This window comes from Oscarella lobularis, chromosome 11 (assembly GCF_947507565.1).
Source record: "Oscarella lobularis chromosome 11, ooOscLobu1.1, whole genome shotgun sequence".
NCBI classification, from domain to species: Eukaryota; Metazoa; Porifera; class Homoscleromorpha; order Homosclerophorida; family Oscarellidae; genus Oscarella; species Oscarella lobularis.
Window position 1 is genome coordinate 1,442,433 of NC_089185.1, and position 25,767 is coordinate 1,468,199.

Sequence of the window (25,767 nt, forward strand, 5' to 3'; positions counted from 1 at the left end):
CACGTCTGATATCAACATCGCCGTCGATCCTTTGCGGCAGAGCAGAAAAGGAGAGGATTCTAAATGTCGTTTTCCATTGCAGGTAGTCAGAACGAGCTCATCTACACAATGAAACGCTAGATGTGTCGGGGTCCCCCGTTTGGGACTCTTCTTCATTCGTTCTCCTTCTGTCCCAAGGTCCGTTCGACAGACTGCTCTGCCTAATCAACGCCGCAGTCGGTCACAAGCAAACCGATCTCTACCACGACCTCCAACTCGCTTTGCGAAAGCACAAGCCGGACTTTCTAAACCTATTAAAAAACCCCGTATGTCAAAATAAAAAAATCAAACGCGCACCTAAAACGACGTCTAGGCAAAGTCGACAACAGACCGACAAAAAGTCAAAAACGCAACCAAAGAAGGAATCTACGTCCACGGCGAATCCCATCCGCGTCGACTCCCCCCCGATTTCATCGAAGAGGCCCTCCTCCTCAGCGATCTCATCGACATCAACGAATTCGCCGCCGTCGAACTCGTTCTCACCGGCGAACATCTCCTACCCCGTCATCCGGGACTCACACGAGGTCTCGTCGCCGTCACCGTCTATCACGAGGAACGTCGCAACGTCGCTCTCTGCCTCCAATCGCTCGTCCAAGCGCGCGACGGCGCTCTGTGGACGTTCGAGTTGAGCGACGAGATGACGCGTCTCGTCAAAGGTTTCACGGACGAGTTGCAAGAAAATGGGCTCGTGCGAAAGATCTTCGATCTGTTCGCCGCCGTCGACGTTCGCGACGAGTTGAATAAATTGGAGCGGGGGCGTGGCGTCGGCGGCGATAAACATCGAAATTTATTGATTCGTTTGATCGACGATCAGCGTCTCGCCTTGGCTCAGTGTTTGTACTGCTGGGCGTGTCAGAATCCGCTTTCGAAGGATGACGTTCGGGCGTTGGTCGCCTTTTTGAAAGGGAAATCGGCGGAGAAAATGCTCGGCGAGGACGCGACGCTCGATCCCGTTTACTTGTCCTTGTTCGTGACGCTGCTCTATTGTCTCAACGTCGAGCCGCTTCGCGAGATGAACGCGGACGAGGAGGAGGAGTTTTATGACAAGCTGACGATTTTTGACTATGCCGATGAGTTGCACGGAGAGATCGTTGGAGATTGGGAGTGGATGGAGTTGGGCGATGCGGTCAAGCTCGCTTGGGCGCTCGTTATCTGCGTCGGAAAGAGACAACAAGCTTTGCCGGGTACGTCGCTCGATTCCACCTATATTATTATTTTAATTTTCTTGTGAAGATGATGAGCAGTTTGACGAGGACAATATTTTTGAGCTTGCTGTTATTGGCGGCGCTTTGAGTTTTTTTAGAAAGACCGTTATTGGAGCGTCGAGGTTTTTTGATGAGGTTTGCTCGATTCTAAATGACTTAACGTTTTAAATGCTATTCGTTTTTGATTTCGCAGGAATTCTACGTGAGAAAAATCCACGGTTTAGTGACCGGATTGCTCGTCAACATGCCACTGAATGTGCGTCGATGAATGCATATTTTTTTAACGCGTCACATTTGTCAATATGTTTAGATTAAACAGTTGAGAAACGAGAACGACGAAGTGGCTAGAATCACTGCCGTTTGCAATCAGCAGGGTCGCGAAATTCCGGAAGACCTACGTCACGACTTCGAAGAGCTGATGAAACTGGTATAGCACGCAAGTCTATTAATTAAAAAAATCAATGCGTATTATATCTCTTCTTTCGCTCCCCCACAGATTCATGACTTGTATGCCAATTCGTCTCTCCAACTTGAAATCGAGTACTGGACTCCGGTAGACCAAGCTCATTCTCTCTTTCCCTTTCAACGTCTCTCAACGTCTCAGAGACAGGTCAGTGAGCCGAATAATGGGATCCCCGCTCTCCTCACGTCGTCTCCTTCCAGAGAAATCTCTATAAATTCATGCGTTTGGCCAGCGATCTCCTTCCCGCACCCCTATTCGCTCCCTACGTGAACATGCTACGCGGTCTCGCCTCGAGCCCGGCGGCTTCTCACCACTGCTATAACTTTCTCAAGACGAACGGGATCTCCGCCGGCGGTGCCGCCGCTCCCAATGCGGCAATAATATCATGGGATCATTTTTTCACGTCAATGAAACAATATTATCTCGGCATGAGGCAGGACGCGGCGGTCGCTATCGGTGGTGGCGGGGCTCCTATTCATTCCCTCATCCCCGCCAATATATCGGCGCAAGAAGTCGAAGGACTCCAGGCCGTGCTACAACTTCTCGAACAAATTGTCAAAGAGGTAATCTCAGGGAAAGAATTGTTGATACGTTTGCACTTTTTTCTCTCTCTCTCTAGGATCCCACCTGTAGGAGTGCCATGCATAGTAACGAACACTGGCTCCCGGTTCCGACTCTATTTGGCCTGCTCACCTGTCCCGTTCCGCTTCAGCTCAAAGCGAGTCTGCTTCGCTGTTTGGCGGCGTTTGCTCGCACGCCCGAAATTGCCATGAATATGTGGACGTTGTTGGAGTCGCATCAAGTACTCCAGACGGTCGTTCCGGCTGGCGGCGTCGCTCAGCAAAGTGGGATCAAAGTAGGCGACAAAAATTTCATATAGAAATCAATTGAAATTATTTATTTATTTAGACTGAACTCGAAGAAATTGAATCGAGAAATGAGGAATATCCCGAAACGCGAGCCTTTCTCGCTTTTCTCGACAGTCTCACTGAGACGCCGATTCCGCCGGGACTAGGCGCCGGATATCGACCGGCGGGCTTCGATCCCTACCTCAGCTTCTTGCGCGACAGCGTGTTTTTAAAATTCAACACGCGCGCGTACCACAACGGCGAAGAGAAAGTAGGCGAAACTCTCAACGTTAGTCAACGAATATCTAGTCTTTTGCAGTGGATGGTCTGCGCCGACGTTTTAACCGTTCTGCACAAACTGCTTCACCACTACGAACCAGAGACGAGTCACTTCGCTGACGAGGCGAGCGCTTGGGCTCACAGTCACGTTGGCGATCGCTTGGAGCACGCGGATAAGCCGCCCGGCTACACGATCATGCTGCATCTCTTAAACGAATCCCAAATGTTTCAGAAAGTCAGGCAGAAAGAGTTCAAAAAAATTTTGGTAATCTTTTTTTCTTGGATTAGATTATGCACGTTATTGATGTTGGCGCTCAATACGTCGTATCGCCAGTCAAGATGTCCAAAGGTTACCTGAGATTCTGCTCTTTTTATCCGTCTTGAACTTCCATGTTGTGCACACTACAGACGGTCGAAAAGCGTTGGAACGATCCGTTCTGTTGGCTTTGCAAATGCTCGAAATCGTACTGAACAAGGAAGCAATCTTCTTCGACTTTCTTCGCGATAACAATTCATTGGAGTTGGCTACTCCTTTGGAGCAGCTTCTCTTCTCCGTCAATGCGTCGACGAATCAACCCGACTTGTATATCAACATAGCAAGGTTCGCATATTTACTAATCGTTTCTGGAGTTCTTCACGTTTGACTGCTCTTAGATTCGTTTGTGAGCACGATTTGAGTTTGGAATTGGTTTTGACGTCGATTCGAATTTTATGCGCCGTGTCTCGTTCGGGTCCCGTACAGAGAAACCTCGTCGGAGTTCTGACGTCGTCACCGGTAATTGAAAAAACATAATTCAATATTTAATTAAATCGTTTATTTAGGAAACGTCTCGAGAAATTCTCCACGGGTTCGTGACTCATTTGGAAAGCAGCGAGCGAGAAGCGGAAGAGGAGGAAGATATTTTCACAGACGCCGACGGAAATCAAGGTTATAGCCTTTACGTATATCCGGGGGTGGGTAGGTGATTATGACTTTTTTAGTTTCTAACGATGACGTCACCGAAGTGCAATTGGTCAGCTCGATTCGACAGCACATCGTTCATCTGTTGCTCATCTCGCTGCAACACCAATCTCCGACTGTCGCTCACTTTCTGCTCGGCTTCGAACTGATGAAACCCCCGTCCCAAACGAACCTTCAAGACCCCGGTAATAAGAAAACGAACGAAAGCGCAATGTCTTTTCTTATCACTTTTTTTTCTTCAGGCGTTCACGGCTCTCCGCGCACGTGTCTCCACGCCGTACTGGACATCCTGAATGAGCACTTATCAATCAGTCGAACGTCGTCCGGCGCCGCGATGCCATGGAAACCCCACCTCGTCCAACTCTCGTATCAACTCGTCTACGCGCTGGCGTCGAATTCAGACACGAGCCAGCCGACCGTGCGATACCTGCGTTCGAGCTACGACTTCTTCTGTCGTCACTTGGAACGAATTCCGTTTCCACGAACTGCGACGAGTCGTCTTGGCGACGACGAGGACGAGAACGTCGTCGCCGATTTGATCGCTCGACGTCGCGTTATTCATCAAGCGTGGTTCTTGAAGTGTCTCGCTCTCGAGCTGCGACTCACCGCGCTGAACAAGCAGCACTCGCACGCCCAACGCATCGTCGGATTGCTACTCAGCGAATCGTCGACGTCTGAGTCTTCTGATGGTGACGTTGCCGCCGCCGGCTCCGGCGCTTTTGTTTTCGGTTTCGGAGCGGGCGACTCCGGACGAAAGCGGCTGCTTCGTCTTTTGGACGACGTCGATTTGACGCAGGAATGTTCGCCGGAGTTGAGTCTGCAGATTTTCGACGTCAATGTCGTCGTTCAGTTGATTGGCGCGTTGGAAGGAGCGGACTCGTCGTCGTCGTCGTCGTCGTCGTCGTCGTCGTCGTCGTCGTCGTCGCCGTTATTCGGCACTAGTGCCGCGACGTGCGATTTGAAGCGGCTGAATGTGACGCTTATGAATGAGTTGAACAGCAGCCAAGGAATACCGGCGACCAAGCGAAGAGAAGTCATTCAAGTACGACGACGACGTTGCACCCTCCTGAGCACTTTTTGTATATATTTTTGTATTGTTTAGGAGATTAGGCATGTTTTGGATGTCGCTCTTGAGCGGAATCGACAGAAGGAACGGATGATTGCGACAAAGCAATTTCTTGTTGGATGGCAACAATTGACCGAAGTCCTACTCACCGCTCTTCCCGTTGACTTGCTCAACGGCGAAAGGAGACGAGCTTTCGTCTTCGAACTAATGCAGGAAATTCTTCTAAAGGTAAATGAGAATACGATGGAAGTAGAGGTAAAGAATGAATCGTCGTCTCAGGTGTCAGGCGAAGACGTGTCGCCCCATTTGTCCGGTCCCCTTTACGGGGTCATACTCGTACTCATGGCGCAACTCAGGCCAGAAGCAAAAGCACTGACATCAGGTATGTACATGTGTAGAAGGAAAAACCAATGCCAGCTATAGAAATCTACTCAAGAGCGTTACGCTATATTGATTTATTTGTATCTGCTATAAAGCTTTAACCTGTGTTTAAATAGGCCACGTGTCGGGATCGTCTCTACCCGCCGGAACTCTTCATTCAATTCTGCGAAAAATGTTGGAAAATGTGATGACGTCCAATACGGGACAGCTAAGAGTTCGAAGTTGCCTTTACGCCGCTTTGCTCTATTATCTCCAATCAACAAACAACGGTCAACAGGAAGCAGCCGATTTATCAGGTAAGTCAACTTGTATATTTAATTTTTTTTCCAATTTTGATGTAGTCGTTTTTGGCGTCTCCGGCGGCGTGGAGAGCCAGGACAATCTCCAAGCGGGTAATCTAGCTATTGTCTCCGGTTACGGCGAAGCTCTGATGGAGAGAATTTGTCGCGACGCCTGTGACGGAACGGGCATCATACAGGTGCAGTAAAAACATGGCGAGAAAATGTCATATTAATCTCGTTTTTTTTAAGATGCTCGCCTTTTCCGTGCTGGATTCCATAATCGCCTTCGACTGGCAAAACAAGTGGCTCAATCATTTGTTGCTCAAGGGCTATCTTCAGCACAGCATCGACTCGCTCGTGCACGACGACACCGCGCTCCAGGCGGCGTTGGCTCCCAATCCGGAGCCTCTCAAAGCGCTCTACATATACGAATCAAAAATGGTAAGATCGTCCCACGAAGTAAGAGATACTGGCGTAATGCGACGTCTCTTGCAGGCTTTTTTGACGCGTTTGGCCCAATCGTCGGCTGGAGCTCAAGCGCTCTTTCGCTGCAGTCTCATCTCTCGCCTATCTGACTGCAGTTTCCTCGCCATGAGACCAGAAACGGTTGCTACCAGAAATCCCACAATTTCACTACTAAGATTATTCTTTTTCTTAGACGAGTCTCGTTGGAATGACGGCGGGAGAAGCGGCGGACGAAGGATATTCGGGTCTCTTTCAGGACTCGTTCTTGCCGGCGGTGACAGAACGCTATCGCCAGCTTCTACTACCCGCTCTCAAGCTCGTGTTGACCATGCAAAATTCCCTAGGAAAACAGCACCAGGAAGCAAGCTTTCAAGTAAATTATTTTTTGCTATGATTTTCTTTCTAGATTCGACATTTTTTTTTAGGTTCTCTGCTTCGTTTCGAATTTTTCGGAAGTCTTTTATGCCGTGCTGAAGGGAAGCCATCGTCTCTCGCTCGTATCCAGTTTGGAAGAGGTTGCTCTCGTAACGGGAATCGTCTACCGCGTCGCCGTCGGTCTCGGTCAAGCGGCGGCCGATTCTCCCAACCTACTCACATGCGCTTCGCGTCTCCGTCGACTCATGCTGTCGCTCTTGTACCAGTATTGCCTGCCGGACTCGTGGGAAAATATGGTATCCACTCGCATACTCGTTGCCTTTTTTGATTAATTATTTTTCTTTATATAGGTCAAAGCCGTTAGTTTGTCGGAAGGCGGCAACGTTCGTGATGTTGTCATGCGCTATTTGCAGGAAATCTGTTCTAATTTGATGTCGTATTGCCGGCACGCTGTCTCCGGAGGAAGTAAGAACGGGGGGCAGCGCTTTGTATGACCTTGAAAACTCTCGTTTGATTCTTTCAGATTACGGTTCCAAATTTCGAATGACGACGGTCGTTTTTGAGCCTTTGCTAAGTGACGACGGTCACAGTTCCGGTACGAAAAGCTTATCCAGTTTTTTTTCTAATTCTGATTATTTACGGATGCAGCGACTTCTTTTCGATTGCCAACTCTCAACCTTCTTCTTCGGCACCTTCACGCTTGCTGCGACAATTGCCTTGCCGCGTCCGACGAGTATCAATTGTACAGGAGAAAGCTTGCTAATATGTCAGAGCTGAGCAGCGAAGAAATGCGAGAAGTAAGAATACTACAATTTTTTTTAAAGAAACGTTTTCATAAACTGTTTTCTAGCACGCTTCTGCGGTAGTTTCCGTTGAGAAACTGACCGTTCAGCAGCGCGAGGAACTGGCTAAAGTTCGCCTAGAAGAATTGGTCGAGAGTCGAAAGCAAGACGTTCAAAATTACCATTGTATGATTGACGGTATTGAATTTGGCATCTGTAAGGGCAATATCTTCCTTTTAGATATTATTGAGAATTCTCTTTACGTTCTCTGGTCTCACATGGAATTCTTTTTCGTCTACTGCAAACCTAAGACTGTAGACGAGGATCTATCCATAGGCTTTTCGCAGGAGTTGCACAGCATGAGACGACTTCAAGGTCAGGAGAGCGCTTTCCTCGAAAAAAAAAAAGAAATCGTTTGCCATTATTTTTCTTTAGATCCAGGCTTTGGCTATGGCGAGGATCAACGAAGTAGGGAAACGTTGCAGTCGCAGTCTGGCACTGGAATTACTAGAGCTGCTCTGAAAACGGTAAGAAAGCGTTTTCGACGTTGATCTGTTTGTGAAAGGTTTTTGCAGTTCAAGACCGAGGCTGTGGCGTCCTTTTCAGAAAGCTTTTTCAAGAAACTTATAGACGTCGAAGCTACCCAAGTAAGCAGAATTACTAAAAAATGCACTCGGTCTTTTACTTCTTTTTCTAGGGTGAAAAGAGGCTTATTCAGGCTTTGAGTAGACGACTTAAAAGACTTCTAAAGCTTCAGTCGTAGAACTATTGGCTTTGCGCGTTGTCTGCAGGCCTGTTGTTGAGTGCTTTGACTACAAAAGACTACATCGGTTCCGGTAATTGGTGCACGTGAGCGACCACATCGCGGGTTTTCTCTTTGTGTACAACTGAGTGATATCAAGTCTTACTGGCGTCATTTCGTGTCATTCAAGTTGCTAAGCTCTACATTACCAGTACCAGCGCTGGGAAAGTGGCAACGATGAGCACCGCTTCGAGTCTCGCAAACATCTGCCTCGCTGCCGTAATGCGCCAACTCTCCACGCACGAAGACGAAATGGAATTTCTTCCCCGAGACGTCAAAGATCGCTGCCTCAAGCTGATGTCAAGACGAGGACTTATAACAGACAAAAACATTGCAAAGGTAAGCAAAGCGTCGAAGATGACGCCGCGATTTAGAAAGTCAGGTAGGAAACACAAAGAACGGAACTCCTACACATCCTACGCACCAAATTATGCACGAAATGCTATTATCGCATTCTAATGCACCAGTACAATAGGTCGTGCATCGTAAGACCAAAGTTCTCAGCTTGAGCGACAGCGACGGAATATCTGACGGCGGTCTCGACGTGGCAGCGCGACTCTGCGGCGCGAGTCTCGTCAAACTCGATTTGAACGCGCCCGGATCGATCGAACGCACGACGGTGACGTCAACGGGCTTGCTCGCGCTCGCGCCCCATTGTCCCCGCCTCCAGATTGTGTTCCTGAGGCGATGCGCGCTCGTTACGGACGAGGCAATCGCCTGTCTCGCGATCAACTGTCCGCACTTGAGACAGCTCAATGTGAGCGGATGTCGACGTCTCACCGACGCCGCTTTGTCGAGTCTCGCGCGTTCGAGTCGATTCCTGCGCAGCATCGATCTGACGAGGACCAAGGTATGACGTCATGGAGACGTGGGTGTGGTGAATAGTGTTTTCCCCCCAAGGTGACCGATAGAGGACTGACCGACTTAGCGTCGGGCGTATGCAGTCAATCGCTCGTCGAAGTGCACATGGGTCACTGCGTCGAATTGTCAGATCGTGCCGTGATTGGTCTGATGAAGAATTGCCCCAATGTGACGACGTTGATTTTTCACGGATGTCCTCTCATTACCGACCAATCGCGATTGGCCGTCGAAGCGGTCGGAAGTCCAATGAAGCAGTTGACTTGGACCGTGTATTAAATACATTTTAATTTAGTCACGTGTACAGATAGAAAAGCGACAACACGATCTTCGTTCTAAAAATACGCGCCGCGTTCCCGTATAATTTTTTCCTCTGACTTCCTGCGGTCGCGTCGCGTCGCTCCTTGTGCACGGGCGAAAAAGTAAGATGGCGGCGGCGCTGGACGAGGAGAAGGAGGTCGTTCGCGGCTTATCGTATCGTCGAATCGGCTCGACCGATCAAGCCGACGAAACGGACGCCTCGACGCCGTCCTTTCGAAAGAACGCGTCGTACAGGTGCGAATCGAACGCGAACGAGCAACGCCAGGCGAAACGCGAACCACGGCGACCTGCTTACGCCATCTCCAATATCGAGGGCTATTTTTAGCGACCCCCAACAGTAGCTATGGTCTTGGACGTCTCTCGACGCCTTTTTGTCGTGACATCGCGCCTCGCCCAGATAGCGAAGCCACTCGATTGCAGGGCCCGCGTAGAATAAAAACACTCTTTTTTTTTACAATCTTCCCTTCTTCTTCCCCCGTGTGCGGTTGAGTTCGTTTGGGTTTTGTGGGGCGCCCCCGCCAGATTTCGCGCGTCTAATCGCGCGCCCCTTCTTCTCCGTCGCAGTCAAGCGGTCGGTGTCGTGGAAAGCGCGTCGGAGCTGAGCGTCGAAGATCAACTCAAGAAGGAGATACTCGACTCTCAGAAACTAGATTGGACGGTAAGAACGCCCTCCCTCTTCCTCCCCCCCTTTTTTTCCCCCCAATGAGAGCGCGCGCACATGCGCCCAGGAACACGCGGAGAATGCCATGCACATTTGGGTCGAAGCGGACGCGTCGAAAACGTGCTACATACAGAACTCGGACTACTGTTCGGTAAAGCGGACGATTTTTGTCATAACTAGCGTTGCGTTAATCGTTATTCCTCCAGATGGCTAAGAGTACGACGAGTAAGCGTTACAAGGTCAAGTGCGCCGGTATGTGGACGGGAGAGAACCCCGCTGAATATTCTATATCTCGCCTCCCCCCCACGTGTTAGCGTGTAAGATCGTCGTCCACGCCACGTGTATACGACAGGCGATTAAACTCGGCTATAAATGTCGTCCGACGTTTCGAAGTGTGAATCAGAAAGTGGGACGAGAGGTAGGGGCAGGTGTAGGGAAGATTTCAAGTTTACGCGTCTCTGTTTCCAGGGTAACCGACATCATTGGGTCAATCAAAGAAAATTGCACGGAAAATGCAGACTATGCGTAAAAGTAAGTACTGGCTATTTCCGTTTTTGTAATAATCATTTCGGGTGTTACCTCTAATAGAGCTTTGCCGCAAACTTCCTAGGAAAGGTGCGACGCTTATCTATATTGCCTCTATTGAAACTAATGGCTTCGATGACAGGACTTTGTTGGCGTGATGTGCTCGTGGTGCAAGACCGCTGTAACTATTCTACCCGACTTCCAAAACGCGGTTCATTACTAACCCCGAGTATTTCAGTATCACAATCAATGTTTCAACATGCAACTGGTCGAAGAGCCGTGCGACTTGGGTGCGCACAAGGCGATCATCATTCCGCCCACGTGGATTATAAAGCAAGCTCGGAAAGCGAGTCAGGTGAGTTCTTCTTCTTCTTCTCATAATTGCAATATACATAAAACACGCGAGCAGGCTTTACACCCTCCGCCTACGAAGTCGGCACAGAAACGTAAAAAGAAATTGCGTCGAGGATCGACTCGACGATCTGCTGACGTATGATATTACGAAAATTTTATATAAAATATGTAGTAATTGTTTTTTTCTTTGATTTAGGAACGAAAGCCAATCTTCACAGTAAAATATTTCAACAACTAGTAGTCTATCATTTTTATTGTATCCTTAGATTAAGCCGATTTCTATGACGCCTCACCACTGTCCAGTCATTGTGTTCATTAATCCGAAGAGCGGCAGCAATCAGGGAGCCATGCTCATGCACAAATTTCAATGGTTTCTCAATCCCCGTCAAGTAGGCGATGGATGCGCGAGAGGACGACGCATTTGTGGGTTACGTAGAGCGTTTCTCTACAGGTCTTTGATCTGAGTCAGGGCGGACCGACCGAGGGGCTGAAGCTCTACGGTCAGATTGAGAATGCTCGAATTTTGACGTGCGGAGGCGACGGGACTGTGGGATGGATTTTGTCGGAATTGGATAAATTAAAAATTCGGCCCATGCCGCCTGTTGCCGTACTGCCGCTGGGAACGGGAAATGATTTGTCGCGAAGTCTCAGTTGGGGATCGGTGAGCTTGCGAATGCGCGTGGGGATGGAGCCCCATTTTGGAATTTCGCTCTATAAAGGGACACACGGACGAGCCGATCGATAAAATACTGCATCACGTAGAAGAAGGCGTTGTAGTCAAATTGGATAGGTAATTTCTACTTGGATGATATTCAACTAGGATTTGTACGATCGTATTTAGATGGAATCTTTCTGTGACGCCGAACACGCAGTTTTCGTTAGAAAGTTCTGAGGAAGTAAGTGCCGTCGGAGTTACCAAGGTAATCGTATGCGCGTCGGTCTCAATACTTCTGCCGTTTCTTTTTGTCGTCTTGTAGCCTCCTCTCGATGTCATCAACAATTATTTCAGCATGGGCGCCGACGCCCACGTCACATTAGAATTTCATGAGGCTCGAGGTATGACGTTTTTTTGCCCTCTCTCCCCCCACGACGTGAGGATATTGTTTTGCAGAGGCGAATCCGGAGAAGTTCACGAAGCGGTGGAAAAACAAGATGTACTATATGGGGGTTCGAAATTGACTCTTGAAAATAACATAGGATTCTGTCTAATTACGTTCATTAGGCTGGCAGTCAGGAAATGATACAGCAGAAGAACAGTGATCTGACAAAGTTTATGACTCTTGTCGTGAGTAGTAGTAGTTGTTGTAGAGGTTGGCAACTTCACGTCATTTCGTCTCTCTCTCTCTCTCTCTCTCTCTCTTCAAGTGCGACGGTCACGACTACACGTCGCGTATACAGGACCTCAAGCTATTCACGGTGTCCATCCTCAACATCACCAAGTAGATTAGCGACAATGTTTCGTACACGTAAACATTATTGTCTCACTGCAAGATACGGCGCTGGAACGACTCCTTGGGGAACGCCGGGAGAGGTTTGTTCTTGTGCCAAAGGCAGCCGCCCTTCCCCACTTTTTCTTCTGTTTTTTTTAGGACACGAAATTCAGGCCGCAGAGTCTCAATGACAAGGTTCTAGAAGTCTTTGGTTTAACCTGGTCATCCTTGGTAAAATTGTGACGCCCGCGTATAAGGAAGTATTTATGTATGTATCTTTTTTTTTTATAAAGGCTGGGCTCTACGTAGGCGGGCACGGAATTCGGTTGGCTCAGTGCCGTAAAGTGGAAATAACCACAAGCCGAACGATAGCCATACAAGTCGACGGCGGTAAGAGAAAATAAAAAGAGACCCACGAGAGCGTCGTCTGATCGATTGTGCAGAGCCGTGTCGCCTCCTACCCTCTCACATAACGATCAGTCTGAAAAATCAGGCCAATATGATTCGGAGAGTGAAACGACGCGGTTCCCTGTCAGCCGCAATGGGGTCAGTTGTTAAATCGCGTGTCTTCTCCCACTCAGACGAATCCCGTCACGTCTTTCGAGCAGATCCTTGCAGACTCCCACAGTCATGGTCAAAGTGTCGGTCAGCAAGGTAACGCAGGCCAATTACGACACGAAACACGATCTGGAGTATATTAGAGAAGTTGGTGCGTGACGACGGCATTTCTCTATATATTAGGAACGGACGATTGAAATCGTTTCTTTCTCTTTTCGCAGCAACGCCACTCGGCATGCTCTATGTCGGCTCAGGATGCGATCTTAGTCTAGTTCGAGTCAGCGTTTGCAAGTATTGCCTGGTATGTTCAATTGAAGGCACTTGAAATTGAGCCTCTTCACGTTGGAATGTATCTTCTATCTTAATGAAAAAATGTTTTGCGTTAGGACGCTTATCACGTTTTCATACTCTTAGATAAAACTTTAGTAGTTCGAGTCTTTCGTTCTGACGTCGTCTTTGTTTTTTTCTAGCCGGACGAACACAATGTAAAAAGACTGGACGAAAATTGGTCCTTTTTAGACGGTGCAGCGAATCCTAGATCAATTTCTAATCCCGCGCGAATCTCCCCTTTTTCCTCTCCAGTTCACACGGACCCGGACGGCGTCGAGAAACTATATCGCATCGAAAAATCGGAAGAGAAAAACGTTCTAATAGGAGACATGGTCGACACGGGTCTGTTCGTTTTGGAACTCGATGATTCGTATAGACGACGAGCCCAATCAATACCCACGTAAGAGACGAAAACGCTAGCGTTGTCGTCGCGACTGAGCGGGCCTCCTTATAGGTCTAGCTCAGTTTCAAAGCCTCGGGGCAGGTCGACGGCCAGTTCGAGCTTTCATCGCACCAAACCGTCGAGCTTTGACAGTTCACCGTCGCCGCGCTCTGGTACGCGTTTCGGGCGGAACTTTTGATATAGAGTGACCTCTTTCTTTCCTCATAGAAAGAAATCAATCCGTTGTAATCAGTCAAGCGCCGTTGTCTTCATCTGAAGACGAAGGGAGCTTGACGAAAATTCCCTATTATTCTAAAGTTCCTCCCGAAGTCATCGCCGATACTCTACCGTCAAGGTAAACCAGTAAATCTGAAGCCTGTTCGTCGTGTAAGCGTTTCTAAACAGTAGCGGTCACGCGGAGCTAAAGCGAGCGATACCCGGGCCGATCAAGACTGGGTCAGTGAACCAATCAGCGTTTGTTAGCATTTGATCTTTTTCTTCCTCGAACTAGATCAGCGGCAGTGTCTCCTGATCCCCTTCCGTCACCTGACGAACAGTACGAAACAAACGCCGTATATAGAGAGAATTGTCTAGGAACGTATTTTATAGGTCGCTCATCGAAGAAAGAAAAGCAAAAGGTTGGAGGATATGAACCAGACATGAACTGGTTGAAAGTTCCTTTTTTTGTAGGAATGCTTGACGCGGCAAAACGGGGCGATGTAGAAACAGTACGCTAGCGCCCCTCCTCGGTTGTCTTCGCGTACATCGTCTGTTTTTTTTTTCAGATGCAAGCTCTCGCTCAAATGGGCGTCAGTTTGACGGTGCAAGGTCGAGACGGTTTGACGCCGCTGCATCACGCCGCGCGGCACAATCGAAAAGAGACGGTCGGCTGGCTCATATCGAAACGTGAGCGTGCAATGTTGATGACGATTATTTGAACGCGTTTTTTTCTCGTAGTGCCTAGGTCAGCGTTGGATTTAGTGGACGACGAACGGTCAGCTCGAAATTCTAAGCAGAAGGCTTTTTTGGGAGTGCATGACTTTCTTGCAGACTCCAAACGGCTCTGCACAAAGCGGCTTGGTACGGATACCGAACGATATGCAGAATGCTAGTGGAATCCGGTGCGTCACTTACAAGACTGGACTATCAGGTGAACTAAGAGCCGTCGCTCTTTCGATTCATTCCTACAATGCCATCTTTCGTTGTGCAGGGATATTCGCCGTATCAACGAAGTTTAGAAGGTACAGACACGGAGTTGCAGTCATACTTGCTAGGTACAGCGCTACGCGTTTCGGTGGCCTGTCGCGTCTCCTATTCTATGACTTATTTTCCGTTTCAGCTGCTCAGCAACGGCAAGTTATAGATCAGGACAATCAAGAAACCGTTGTATAGTTGTTCTCACGACGTAAAACGGACGGAAGTTTGCTGTATGAAGGGGGAGAAGTGGCTCTCCTTCTCTCTCTAGTATTGCTGCACTGTATGTACTGTACCTCAAGTAGTTTAAATATCCTCTCCTCTCGCTCCCCGTCAGTTAATCAAGTTTCCTCATAAATCTCTTGCCTTTCCCCCCTCCCAAAAAGACACAATACTCGCACAGAAAAAAAATGAAATGCTAGGGTTTCCACTATGGTTACGTACGTAGTCTAATCAATTAATCAAATATCTGGGCGTAGTTGTCTATGAGAACCAGAGTAATTGTGTTGATGTGAGCCATGGCAGCCAAAGACGCCGCTTCATTTGTTGACCATATCAGATTTGGACCGAAAACTATTGACAAATTAGACGCCGTCATTTTGTTCTCATCGGAATGTCCAGCCACCTAGAGAAAAAAACAGAGCAATTTCTACGTCACACAAGTAATAGCATATTACGCACTTCGACGAGAAATGCAACGAGATATTTTAGAACGACGTAATTTTGTCTCGGAAGTGCAGCGAGGAGTTTCTTTGCAGCGACCGCGCGCTCACTCGAAGGCAAGTCTAGAAACTCGAAAACTCGAGCACCGCAAAAAGTGCGCGCGTAACTCTCTCACCGAGAAAAGCCATCACGTCATCGTAGAGCTTATACGTCAATAGGGGGTTGGGAAGTTCGCGAAAGAAGGTTTTTAGTAAGACGCACGCTAAGTGGGGATCGTTGAACTCGACCGGTTTTCCTGCAAAAGAAAATGTAGAGTGACGTCATATTTTTGTGACACTCATACCCATGTTGAGTCGTTCTTTTGCTTCTCGCACGGCTGCAGCGGAAGCAGCTCGTCGAAAAATTCCCTGCACCTGCATTGCTGTGTGAGCATAGATAGAAAGTCATAGGTTGCGAGTAAATGAGACTGTCACGTACCGTTAGCTTTTATGTGTTCTACGCATGTTTCGACTATGAAGGGAATATCTTTTCCATTGGACTTATCCTTCAACCTACGAAAATATTTATCATATTTATTTATTTATGTATTTATTCTGACCAAGACAAAGCCACTCCGAATTGCTGTGTGTCAGGAAGGGCTTTCATCAGTGATGCATGAAAGACGGACTTGGGATGGTGGCTCTGAGATGGCTTTGATTTATCACCAATTTGTTGGTCATGTCTTATGAACAGGCAAATGAATAGAAAAAGCCAGCAAAACTTCTCTTTGCGTACTCTTTGACTGGATCAGGGATTGCCAACTGATCGAGATAGAGAACGTCAGAGAGTTGACTCAGATGTCTGATGTGAGCCAACTTTCGACTGACCTTGGCACTATTAATAAAAAGAAAGATCCATTTTAATTAGTATAATAATATCGAAAATCTAGAACCTAATGAATGGCTTTAGAACGCCCATGATAATTCGTACAAACATGGTAGGATGAACGATGTAAAGTTTTTTCACGTTCTTCTTGTATCTAGAGAATGAGCGAATGAGACGCAAGGTATCGCTTCATAACGCGCTGCTTCATACTTTCGATCAAATTCTTTATAAGCGCTAATGAGCCATCTAAAGCTGGGTTTATTGCTGCTATTCAACCCAAAATGAAAGTAAACGAGAGTATAGTCACTCTCGACGTATTGATCAAGAGTGTGCTTCAGATAACTAAAAACCGATACTCATCGAGAAAAAAGAAAAGCGATCAACGCCTCACTCCAGCAAGCGACCATGATCAATGTTATGCCGAGCCGGCAATCGAGTAGCCGACACCATAATAACAGGTCTACCCTCTTTATCAGTTCCTGAAAACCAGCCACGAATTTTCACGTTGCCCATATATTTCAAAATTTTTTTCCTTTTACCTCCGACAGAGACTATGTTATGCTTCTCGATATCTGAAAAGTCGACTTTTTCGGAAGGCGTCGATGGCTCCGCCTCCGCCGCCTCCGCTGACGCAACGTTTCCATCCTTCTCCGTCTCGTCTTCAGGTCCGGATTTGCGGTTTTGAGGACGTCGATTGCGCTCCATTGCCATCGATCGAGCGCGATAAAACTTCGGCGACGACTCTAAAAATCTCGTCTAATATATACGGGACACGCAGGCGAAAATTTTTAAAGAGCGACGTGAATGATCGTCTAGAGAGCGGAAGCGAACGTTTGCCTCACCTGATCCAACTAGGCAGTCTTTCGGTAAGAGACCGGTGCGATCGGATCCTTCGATCGTGCACCGAGCCCACTCGTCGTCCGTTTCGCCGATAATCAGCACTCTTTCCCCTACCACGGGTCGTCACGCGTCTTTTTTCTTTATTCTTCGCGTGCCATCTCGTTCTCACCTTCTGCGACGGTCAATTCGTTGTCGTCTTGAGCCACGTAGCCGACGAGAACGACGTCGCGACGACTCTTTTGTCCTTCGGACGATTCGGATTCTGCATTGGGGCCCCGATTCGAGTCTGCAGCTGCAGCCTCGGCCATTTCGAATCAAAGGAACGAGGCGTTTGAGCTAGCGTCGCGACGTGACTCCTATCGTGCGCACAGGGAGTACTCTCCGTCTCACGCAAGGGATCCTCCTTATACGGGAGCGTTCGAGCGCGACAGTTGATTGGCCGGAGGGGGCGGTGCTAATGCGCAACCTGAGAACACGACTTCAGCGGTAGGGCTTCCCACGGTTTTGTTTACGGCCGAGTCAAACGCACCCGATCGCGTCGGCCATCCTACCAATGTCATCGACGTCCGGATCGAGAAGACGCAAGGTGCGAATCGAGCTATAAACGACAGCGCGAGAAACTCGCTAAAACGACGAACGTATCTTCGCCGCTTTTCTCGAGTGCGCTCGTGCAGGCAGACAAGTAGTTACGACACGTGCCTCAGCGCGAGAGTCAACATTTTAGGCGCTAACTAGAGGTGTTTCTCGTTAGCGAACTTTCCCCGTCACGTGCGCGCCCCCGGCCGCATTATCGCAAATAAATTTTCCCTTTAGATTCGTCCGCTGCACGGATCGCAACTCCAGCATTACGTCGGCAATAGAACGTCGTCGCCGCTTCGTCGTCGCTCTTCGGCCGCCGCCGCCGACGTCGAGTACGGCGTCGAAGCGACGACCGATTCTCCGGCGACGACGAAGCGCGCCGCTTCGACGGCCGGTCTTTACGCCGCCTATCGCAAGCGACGCTCGGCGGACGCGCTCGCGGAGAAAGAGCGTCGCGGATCGACGTCGCTCGTCGTGTCGGCGGCGATCAAAGTCTACGCGAACGTTCTTCATCCGGACGTGCTCTACAAAACGGCGCACGTTCACTACGCGACGACGGCGACGGACGTCGTCGCCGAACTAATCGAGAGATACGCCGTCAACGACGACGATAAGGATCCCGGCATGTTTTGCCTCGTCGAAGTAAGACGCGTGGGTGGGACTCGCGAAGGAAGACTCTCAGGAAGTGGGAGTGTGCCCCGTTGTTGATTCGCTTCCGCGCGCGCTGTGGCTTTGCTTTGCTTTCGAAGCGCGTTGCCGTGACGCTCGTACCCCCAACGAATTCGGTGTATTTTTATCTGCGCCCGCAGACGGACGGTCAGCGAATTCTTCGCGTGCTCGACGATCGCGAACGTCCGCTAGTCGTTCAAACCGATTGGCCGAAGGACAGCTATCGTTTTCGACTCTGCCGTCGACCCGACTATCCGGCGACGACGACGACGAGGAAGGAAACGAATCCGGAGCAGAAGCAACTGCCGTCCGGCGGATCTTCGACGAAGGCAGGGTCTCCGACCCTGAGCGCTGCGCGGGAATTGACTGCTAAGGATATGTACGTGAGCGTCGCGACTCCGTTCGGCGGGAAATTCCAGAGTGTGAAAACGGAAATTGACGAGGATACGACGGCTAGACAAGTATTGGAACAGGTGAAAAAAAAGATTGAGGTGGACTGCATGGTTGTCTCACCTTCTCTCGTCTTTTATAGACTCTATTTGAATACGATGTCTCGCTTGATCCGGACGACTTTAATTTGTACGAAGTTTGGATTGAGGAGCCGAGTCGAAGAAAGAAAGGTTATCTTCGTTTTTTTTATTTGCAGTGATACAGTACAGTACGTTCATTCTTTTCATTCTTTTTTTGTGTGTGAAGGACGACAAGTGCATCCTGCGGAGCTGGGGGTCGCTTTAGTGCGTCGACTCAAAGCTGGTAAAATAACTCTGCTTCAGCTAAGGTATGTTTTGTTTGAGGTTGGGGGAGGGAGAGGGAATTCTATGCATGCTGTTATAGGAAGAAGCTCTCTGAAGACGAAAAGCGAAAGAAGAAAGAGGACCAAAGCCTGAGAGTATCACGAGGTGACGACGATGGATATCTAAGACTGACTAATTACCATCGCGTTTAGAGCTGTCAGTCAGTTCGAGCAGTCTATCTAGCTTGGTTTCCGTTGATGGAGGAGCGCCTACAAGGTAAGGAAAGACGGGCGAGAATAGAGACGGCGATAGCCACGGCTTCTTTCTCAGTCGTCGTGATTTGTCTGCGGACTACCAGGCCGTCATCGCCAAGGACTGGGAGCAGAGATGGGACGAAAAAAGTCAGAAGCACTATTATGTTAAGTAAGATCAATACATTGAAATGCATGACTTCACGTGCAATAATAGTAAAAACACAATCGTATTTAGCAAAGTCACTCGAGAAAGCAGTTGGCTCAATCCGGCCAGTTTTCTTCAGCCAAACGCGAATTCGGGTAAGATTATTAGTGAGATCGTATTATAGTCTATTAATAAATCTCTTCCAGATCTTCCATTTGGATGGGAACGAAGCTACGATCGAAAAACGAAGAGAATCTATTACGTCAAGTGAGTCGTTTCTAATCAAAAAGCGACGAAAGAATTTTTATATTGTCGTAGCCATTTGACGAAAGAGACGACGTGGAAAAATCCGGCAAAACACAGGCCAAAAGACAGCAAGAAAGATCAAGACGCAAAGCGATCATCTCTCGCATCTCCCGACAGTGGAGCCTTCTTCCAATCTCCGTCGCCGGACGAAGAAAACGAACCAAAAACGCCATCGACGCGCAAGAACCAAACCGGTCGACGAGCCGGCGAACCGGTCGTTTTACCATCGACGCCGCCACCACCGCCGTCTCCGTCAATGTACGAGACGTGGACTCCACAACCGGAGCGGCAGTCGCACTCGAGATCTTCATCGTCGTCGAGTCAATCTGTGATTCTGAGTCGAAGCGAACGAACGCGTCGCAGTGCGCGCCTTCGCGGCATGATGCTCCAGTCGCTGCATCAGGGCATGAGCGGTATGATGGAGAACATTGCTCGCGAGGGCCGAGGCGGTCTGTGGACGCCGCGCGAGACGAGAAAATTGGGCGCTACGCCGAACGAGACGACGGGCGCGAAGTCTCGTTCGGGCGCGAAGACCGATTTCTCTCCCGTTGCCGCCGACAACGACGACTTGGAGAGCTGTGCCGGCGATATGATTCTCGACGAAAGCGAACGACGAAGAAATGCCGAGACGAGACGAATGCCAGGCGGACGGGACGCAGAGGCGGCGCGAGCTCGAGAGGAACTACGACGAATTACGCGACGAACGGCCAAAGCATCGCCTCCGCCGCCGCCACCGCCGACGTCATCGTCTTCGTCGCGACTATCGGACGAGCTAAGCGGGGGCAAGGAAACGCCGCCGACGGCACGGGTTTTTCCGTACAAGAAGCAGACGGAAGAAGAGCGAAAACCGACTTCGGAGGAGGAGATGTTAGTCGAGGAAAAGAAGAGCGCGTCGCCTTTGTTTGCTGTTAAGGGTGTGCACTTGGTCGGCGAATTCGTTTCGGTTCAGCGTCCTGAAGTCAGCGTCGTCGGTCACGTCGCCGCGGAGATTTCTCCCGCTGCGTTATCGACAGAAAACGACGATGACGACGAAGCACCGTCGTTGAAAAAGTGGTCTCCGGGGACGGCACGACGAGAAGCTGACGATCGAAAGGAAGCGGCGGCGGCTGAGGCAGCCGAGACGAACGCAGATTATCTGTCTGAATCGGTTCGTGATTTGAGTCGCAGTCAATCAACTGCGATCTCAACGACGACGGAGACGACGATCGAAGTCGTGAACTTTACTACTGTATCGTCAGGGGAGACGACAATGACGACAACGACGCCGCCGCCGCCGCCGACGACGACGACGACGACGACGGCAATAGCAAGAGTCGGCTCTGATGACGGAGAGAAAGCGACGACGACTCGTCAAGATGAAAAAGAGGCGGCGAAGGAAGCGTCCGGGTCTCCGGCGAGTTTGGAATTTTTTACAGAAACGGAAGGCGTGAAAGTAGCAGAGACCGAGGCGAAGTCGTCGTTTGAAAAAGACGAGGACGTCAAGGAAGTAGAAAAGGTAAACGTCGTCAAAGACGACGACGCGGAAAACGACTTTCTTTTGAGCTCAAAAGCCGACCCGAAGAAAGAGAGCGAGACGAACGAAATGGAAAATAAGACAGTCCCTGTTGATTTGACTGAATCGACGACTAGTGCGACGAGTCGCACGACGGAGGAAATGAGTTCGTCGGAGAGAAACGTCACTGCCGCCGAATTGTTGAGCGAGCCCGTTTTTGTTTCTCACGCTTTGAAGCAGTCGCTCGACTCGTCGGACGACGCGAAAGAGACGACCGCTGGAGAATACGCGATCGGGAGACGACGCAAATCGTTGACGGGGTGGCGAGCAAAACTAGGTGCCCTATATTCGATGGCCAACGACGACGAATCGTTGGGATTGAGAAGACGCAGTAATACGGTTGCTTCTGGACTGTCCGTAAGCAGAGAGATGAGATTTCAGACAAATCCGACGCCGAAACCTGCAGAATTTGAGTCAAAGGCCACCGTTGACAACGGCACGAAGGAAGAGACTCGGAGCGGCGCACGAGAGCAGAAAGGGGATGAAGCGGTGCCTAAGACTGATAAGGTTACTGACAAAAGAAGCAGTCTCCAGCCTGAACCAGTCGTACCCGATACGGTTACTGACGAAAAGAAAGAAAGAATCCGTCCCCAGTCTGAAGAAGTCGTATATAGGACTGACACGGTCACTGACGGAAAGAACGAAAAAAATAGTCCCCAACCTGAAAAGAAGACTCCAATCGACGCCAATGCAACAGAAGAAAAGAAATCTGAAAAGCAAAAAACTCAGACGCTGCCGCCGGACGAAGTCAAGGCGAAGAAGGTTCCGCCGCCGACGGCGCCTCGGCGTCGTCCTTCGTCCGAAGTTCTGGAGCGATTGGCCGCTCATCGCAGATCTCTTCATCTAGGAGAGGAAAAATCTTCGAAAGCGCCAGCACCATCACACGAGGAAAAGACGAACGCGGAGACGAGTCCCAGCGAACGACACCGTCCGGTTTTAGTTTCCGCGACGAGCATCAATCCATCGAGCCCGCGATTGAAAGTTAAAGCGCAGATGACGAATATCTTGCCAACGAGGAAACCGATTAGCGTCAGTTTAAATGAATCGTCGAGAAAAGGAGAAACGGAGTCGCCTACTACGACAAAGGGACCGGTGAAGTCTCTGTTAGATCGACGACGATTTTTCGAGCGAGAAATTGAGAAGAGCGCTGGCGACCCTGCTTCTGCCGATGTCTCCAAGCGCCCTCCTCCTCCCGTGCCAAAGAAACGATTTTCGGCGTCTTTTATCGAAGCTTCCGTTTCTAACAGTGGCAAGGAATCACCGAGCAGGTCTTCATCTAGGGTCGAGGTGAAAACGTCTCGAGTGGGTCGGGATGTGCCGCCATCGTCGCCGACGACAGCCGATTCGCCTCCTCGCCAGACGTACTCGGCTAAAATGAGATTTTTTGAAGAAAAAATTAGACTGGTGGAAAGAGACCAGGTGTCAAGGCAGACGAGTAGAGCAGCGAGGTCGAAGTCTTTTGCCTTTCCGACACGTCAGCAGTCAACTGTTCCTTTGGCCGACGAAAAGAGGTCTGCTACGAATACGAGTCAATCGTCTGTTGTTGAGCAAGACGGTGGAAATGGTGGCAGTGCTCTTACAAAAAGTCCAAAAGGTTCGCCGACTTCGTCTAGGTTTCGATTGCCGGCACGATCAAGTCCAATATTGGACAGTTCAAGGTAGGCCAATAAGAAGCTTTTTATTAGGGGTTATTTATGTTTTATGGTGGGACAGGTTCACTAAAGATCGATTTGAGAAACTGGAAGCTGAATTGGAAAAAATTGAATCTGACGTTTACAAACTAGTGCCCGAATCTAGTATGAGCGCATCACAGAAAGACAGCGACGACAAGTAGCGCGCAAAGAAGTTAGCCCGCAGTATGTACGCTGGGTTTAATTAAAAATATACACACGTGTAGATACGAGGAACACGCCTCCACGTTAAGGTCACCTGACTACTGCACCGTGCTCATGATCGCGGCCATTTGCTTCTGCGTCTTCTTTTGCGTTTCTGCTGTCCACCTTCAAGACGTTCAATTCAGCGCAACCGAATGCGAAGTTAAAAAACTTGCTCTCGAATTCGGCAAGAGTCGGCTGCAAACGAACGTGAATTCGCTCGAAGAGGCGTTGCACTTTGAATCCAATTGCACGCACAGCCTTTGGCGGGATGACGCGAACGAACGGAGGCGACGACGGGGGGGCGTAACCAAACAAGAGAAAAACGAACTAGAGATAGGTTTCTACGTGGCAACGAACGGTTCGGACAGGAACTCCGGCTCTATAGCGGAGCCCTTCGCAACACTGCATCGAGCGCAAGCCCAAGTGAGGACATTACTCACAGCAGGGGGCCTTGGTCAACCTCAGATCACCGTCTTCGTGCGCGCAGGCAAGTACTTTCTCGACGAGACTTTCACGCTGACGAGCGAAGATAGCGGCTACGCGTACGCTCCGATTATCTATCGTCCCTACGAAGATGAAACTGTCACGCTCAGCGGAGCAATGAACTTGGGAGAATTGGACTGGAAACCCGGTGACGATCACGTGATGGTGGCTAAATTGTCCTCGCCGATTTCGTTCGATTCGTTTTTCGTCAATGGACGACGTCAAGTGCGCGCGCGCTTTCCGAACGGCGATCCGCAAGAACAATCCGGGTTGTGTTTCTCGAAGTCGCAATATGACGGGGAAGGATGTCCCGGTTACTTGCAGGCGACAGGCGGTACGGGATCCTTTCCCTCGCCGGAGAGCATTACAATCGATATCGACAAACCGAAACGAGGCGGCCACGTGACGGGCGACGACCATTTTCCCAATTTTCACTACGCGATATATAACCCTCCGTTTCAGGACGAGAAATTTCCAAGCGTCTACTCGTTCTGGGGCAATCCGTACGTGCGACCCAATGGCTTCAAGTACGATTCAAAAACGTGGACTAACAAAACGTGGTCGCATCCGGAAACAGGCATCGTTCACATGTTCCACAGCGGCTTGTGGGGCAATTGGATGTACACAATCGACGAGGTCAATAAAGGCAATTCCACTGTGATGTTTGGTCGGGGTGGGTGGCAAGAAGCTCGAGGCTCGGGCATCCGTTCAAATCACTTCTACGTGGAGAACGTGTTTGAAGAGTTAGATGCGCCAGGTGAGTGGTACCTCAACGTCAACTCATCTATGCTCTACTTTTACCCGAATGCGACTCAGTTGCGACTGGATGCGAGCAATGAGTATGCGGCGCCTGTATTGCAGCGTCTCGTCGCCTTTGTTGGAACGGCGGCGAATCCCGTGCAACACATTCGCTTTGAAGGTTTTCACATCACCGAAACGGCTGTGACGTTCATGGAACCGTACGAAGTGCCGTCCGGCGGCGATTGGTCGATACATCGCGGCGGTGCCGTCTTCCTAGACGGCGCCGAGAATATCGACATTGTCAACTGCACGTTCGATCAGACGGGCGGCAACGCCGTCTTCTTGTCAAATCACGTGAAAAATTGCACGGTAATGGGCAACGAATTTCGTTTCACGGGCGATTCGGCGATCGCCGCCGTGGGCACGAGTGCGAGCATCGACGGCACGACGACCAGCCAATATCCGTCTAGAAATATAATTGCTAATAATCATATACACGACATTGGCGTCTATGGCAAGCAGACAAGCTGCTATTTTCAGTCGATCGCTTGCGGCAACATTATCACCGACAACGTCTGCTATAACGGACCGCGTGCCGGTATCAATTTCAACGACGGCTTTGGCGGCACCAATCACGTTTTCGGAAATCTTCTATTCAATATGGTTCGAGAGACGGGCGATCACGGTCCTTTCAATTCGTGGGATCGGCAACCGTACGTGACGCCGATGGCGTGCGATGTTGGCCCACCGTCGATAGTGCCCCAACCGACGAACATAACAGGAAATTTTATTATTAACGGCTACAATGGTGTGTGGTCGCTCGACCACGACGACGGTTCTGCTCACTACAATGACTCAAATAATTTTCTCGTGTACGGTGGCTGCAAGAATTATCTCGGTCACGATAAAGCGTGCGGCCCTGGCAACGTGATTTTGTTTCCGGGTATCAACAGTCGGTCGTCAGGTGGCCGACGTTGTCAGACGGACGACAACGGGCAATTTGCAAATCAGTATTATTTTGGAAATACGTGCTTTGAGCCGGACGGAAATTTCTACTCGTTTCACAGCTGTGATTATGAGCACTTGAGCGACACCGTCTATCAGACGTGGAACAACACGTTCTATTCGCCTAACGCGACGTTTATGATCAGCTGCGGGAAGGATTTGGACTTTGATTCGTGGCAAAAGTTGGGGCAGGATCAAGGCTCATCTGTGCACGATTTACCCTCGCCGGCGGATATCGTTGCGATGGGAAGAAAGGTGCTAGGTCTCTAGATTGAGGGAGGCATCTCATTTTGCTTGATAGGTACTTTTTTTGAACGTTGATGTGGCTTTATTAAATATGTTGCTCGCTTTTGTTGTAATACGCTTAGATGCAAATAAAAAACTTTGTTCGCAGCAAGAGTTTCTCGGGCGGCAAAGCGCGCCCTCTCAGTCGTCACGTGTCGTACGGGTCACGTACAAATTGCAGCGAAAGGTCGTTATTTTCCTACACGTCAC

General features: G+C 49.5%; 6 protein-coding genes across 7 annotated transcripts; 5 read left to right on the plus strand and 1 right to left on the minus strand.

Annotated features, from left to right (window-relative positions):
* Positions 1-4: 4 nt before the first annotated feature.
* LOC136193219 (nuclear pore complex protein Nup205-like) lies at positions 5-7,985 on the plus strand. The gene is made up of 33 exons (XM_065982063.1): positions 5-82; positions 178-305; positions 353-1,223; positions 1,273-1,379; positions 1,438-1,500; positions 1,555-1,671; positions 1,741-1,854; positions 1,908-2,270; positions 2,327-2,563; positions 2,617-2,826; positions 2,875-3,069; positions 3,123-3,183; positions 3,243-3,435; positions 3,489-3,609; positions 3,657-3,762; positions 3,816-3,980; positions 4,038-4,837; positions 4,898-5,089; positions 5,141-5,243; positions 5,359-5,538; positions 5,584-5,720; positions 5,773-5,964; positions 6,019-6,129; positions 6,182-6,361; positions 6,414-6,659; positions 6,714-6,828; positions 6,887-6,958; positions 7,012-7,160; positions 7,214-7,331; positions 7,386-7,520; positions 7,581-7,672; positions 7,721-7,792; positions 7,843-7,985. The coding sequence occupies exons 1-33, from the start codon at positions 64-66 to the stop codon at positions 7,906-7,908; spliced, it is 6,030 nt and encodes a 2,009-aa protein (XP_065838135.1). The 5' UTR covers positions 5-63; the 3' UTR covers positions 7,909-7,985.
* A 56-nt stretch (positions 7,986-8,041) lies between these two features.
* Positions 8,042-9,149, plus strand: LOC136193225 (protein AMN1 homolog). The gene is made up of 3 exons (XM_065982069.1): positions 8,042-8,286; positions 8,423-8,797; positions 8,848-9,149. The coding sequence occupies exons 1-3, from the start codon at positions 8,125-8,127 to the stop codon at positions 9,082-9,084; spliced, it is 774 nt and encodes a 257-aa protein (XP_065838141.1). The 5' UTR covers positions 8,042-8,124; the 3' UTR covers positions 9,085-9,149.
* A 13-nt stretch (positions 9,150-9,162) lies between these two features.
* Positions 9,163-14,918, plus strand: LOC136193221 (diacylglycerol kinase zeta-like). 2 transcript variants are annotated; one of them, XM_065982065.1, is made up of 38 exons: positions 9,163-9,360; positions 9,691-9,784; positions 9,855-9,938; positions 9,994-10,039; positions 10,102-10,205; positions 10,256-10,318; positions 10,376-10,402; positions 10,455-10,493; positions 10,551-10,667; positions 10,722-10,802; positions 10,863-10,883; positions 10,933-11,055; positions 11,118-11,327; positions 11,386-11,456; positions 11,508-11,586; positions 11,644-11,722; positions 11,778-11,833; positions 11,889-11,951; positions 12,032-12,105; positions 12,158-12,197; positions 12,256-12,327; positions 12,390-12,486; positions 12,540-12,642; positions 12,705-12,805; positions 12,876-12,955; positions 13,125-13,176; positions 13,237-13,384; positions 13,439-13,539; positions 13,595-13,721; positions 13,772-13,822; positions 13,878-13,922; positions 13,976-14,004; positions 14,057-14,094; positions 14,152-14,272; positions 14,324-14,360; positions 14,417-14,516; positions 14,577-14,640; positions 14,706-14,918. In XM_065982065.1, the coding sequence occupies exons 1-38, from the start codon at positions 9,233-9,235 to the stop codon at positions 14,756-14,758; spliced, it is 3,018 nt and encodes a 1,005-aa protein (XP_065838137.1). In that variant the 5' UTR covers positions 9,163-9,232; the 3' UTR covers positions 14,759-14,918. The 2 variants fall into 2 exon arrangements, with proteins under 2 accessions (XP_065838137.1, XP_065838138.1); XM_065982066.1 differs by having other exon boundaries at positions 13,775-13,822.
* Positions 14,902-17,323, minus strand: LOC136193223 (rho GTPase-activating protein 1-like). The gene is made up of 13 exons (XM_065982068.1): positions 17,097-17,323; positions 16,930-17,037; positions 16,627-16,830; positions 16,479-16,566; positions 16,298-16,429; positions 16,155-16,241; positions 15,998-16,096; positions 15,822-15,944; positions 15,701-15,774; positions 15,567-15,644; positions 15,399-15,518; positions 15,242-15,345; positions 14,902-15,185 (listed from the first exon to the last, which is right to left on the minus strand). Exons 1-13 carry the CDS (start codon positions 17,233-17,235, stop codon positions 15,018-15,020), a joined length of 1,524 nt encoding a protein of 507 aa, XP_065838140.1. The 5' UTR covers positions 17,236-17,323; the 3' UTR covers positions 14,902-15,017.
* Positions 16,790-23,095, plus strand: LOC136193220 (uncharacterized). Its single transcript, XM_065982064.1, has 12 exons — positions 16,790-17,513; positions 17,741-18,148; positions 18,316-18,648; positions 18,708-18,795; positions 18,872-18,953; positions 19,010-19,074; positions 19,122-19,185; positions 19,240-19,332; positions 19,399-19,463; positions 19,515-19,575; positions 19,627-22,824; positions 22,880-23,095. The coding sequence occupies exons 1-12, from the start codon at positions 17,481-17,483 to the stop codon at positions 22,998-23,000; spliced, it is 4,611 nt and encodes a 1,536-aa protein (XP_065838136.1). The 5' UTR covers positions 16,790-17,480; the 3' UTR covers positions 23,001-23,095.
* LOC136193222 (uncharacterized) lies at positions 23,096-25,660 on the plus strand. Its single transcript, XM_065982067.1, has one exon. It carries the CDS (start codon positions 23,116-23,118, stop codon positions 25,540-25,542), a length of 2,427 nt encoding a protein of 808 aa, XP_065838139.1. The 5' UTR covers positions 23,096-23,115; the 3' UTR covers positions 25,543-25,660.
* Positions 25,661-25,767: the final 107 nt, after the last annotated feature.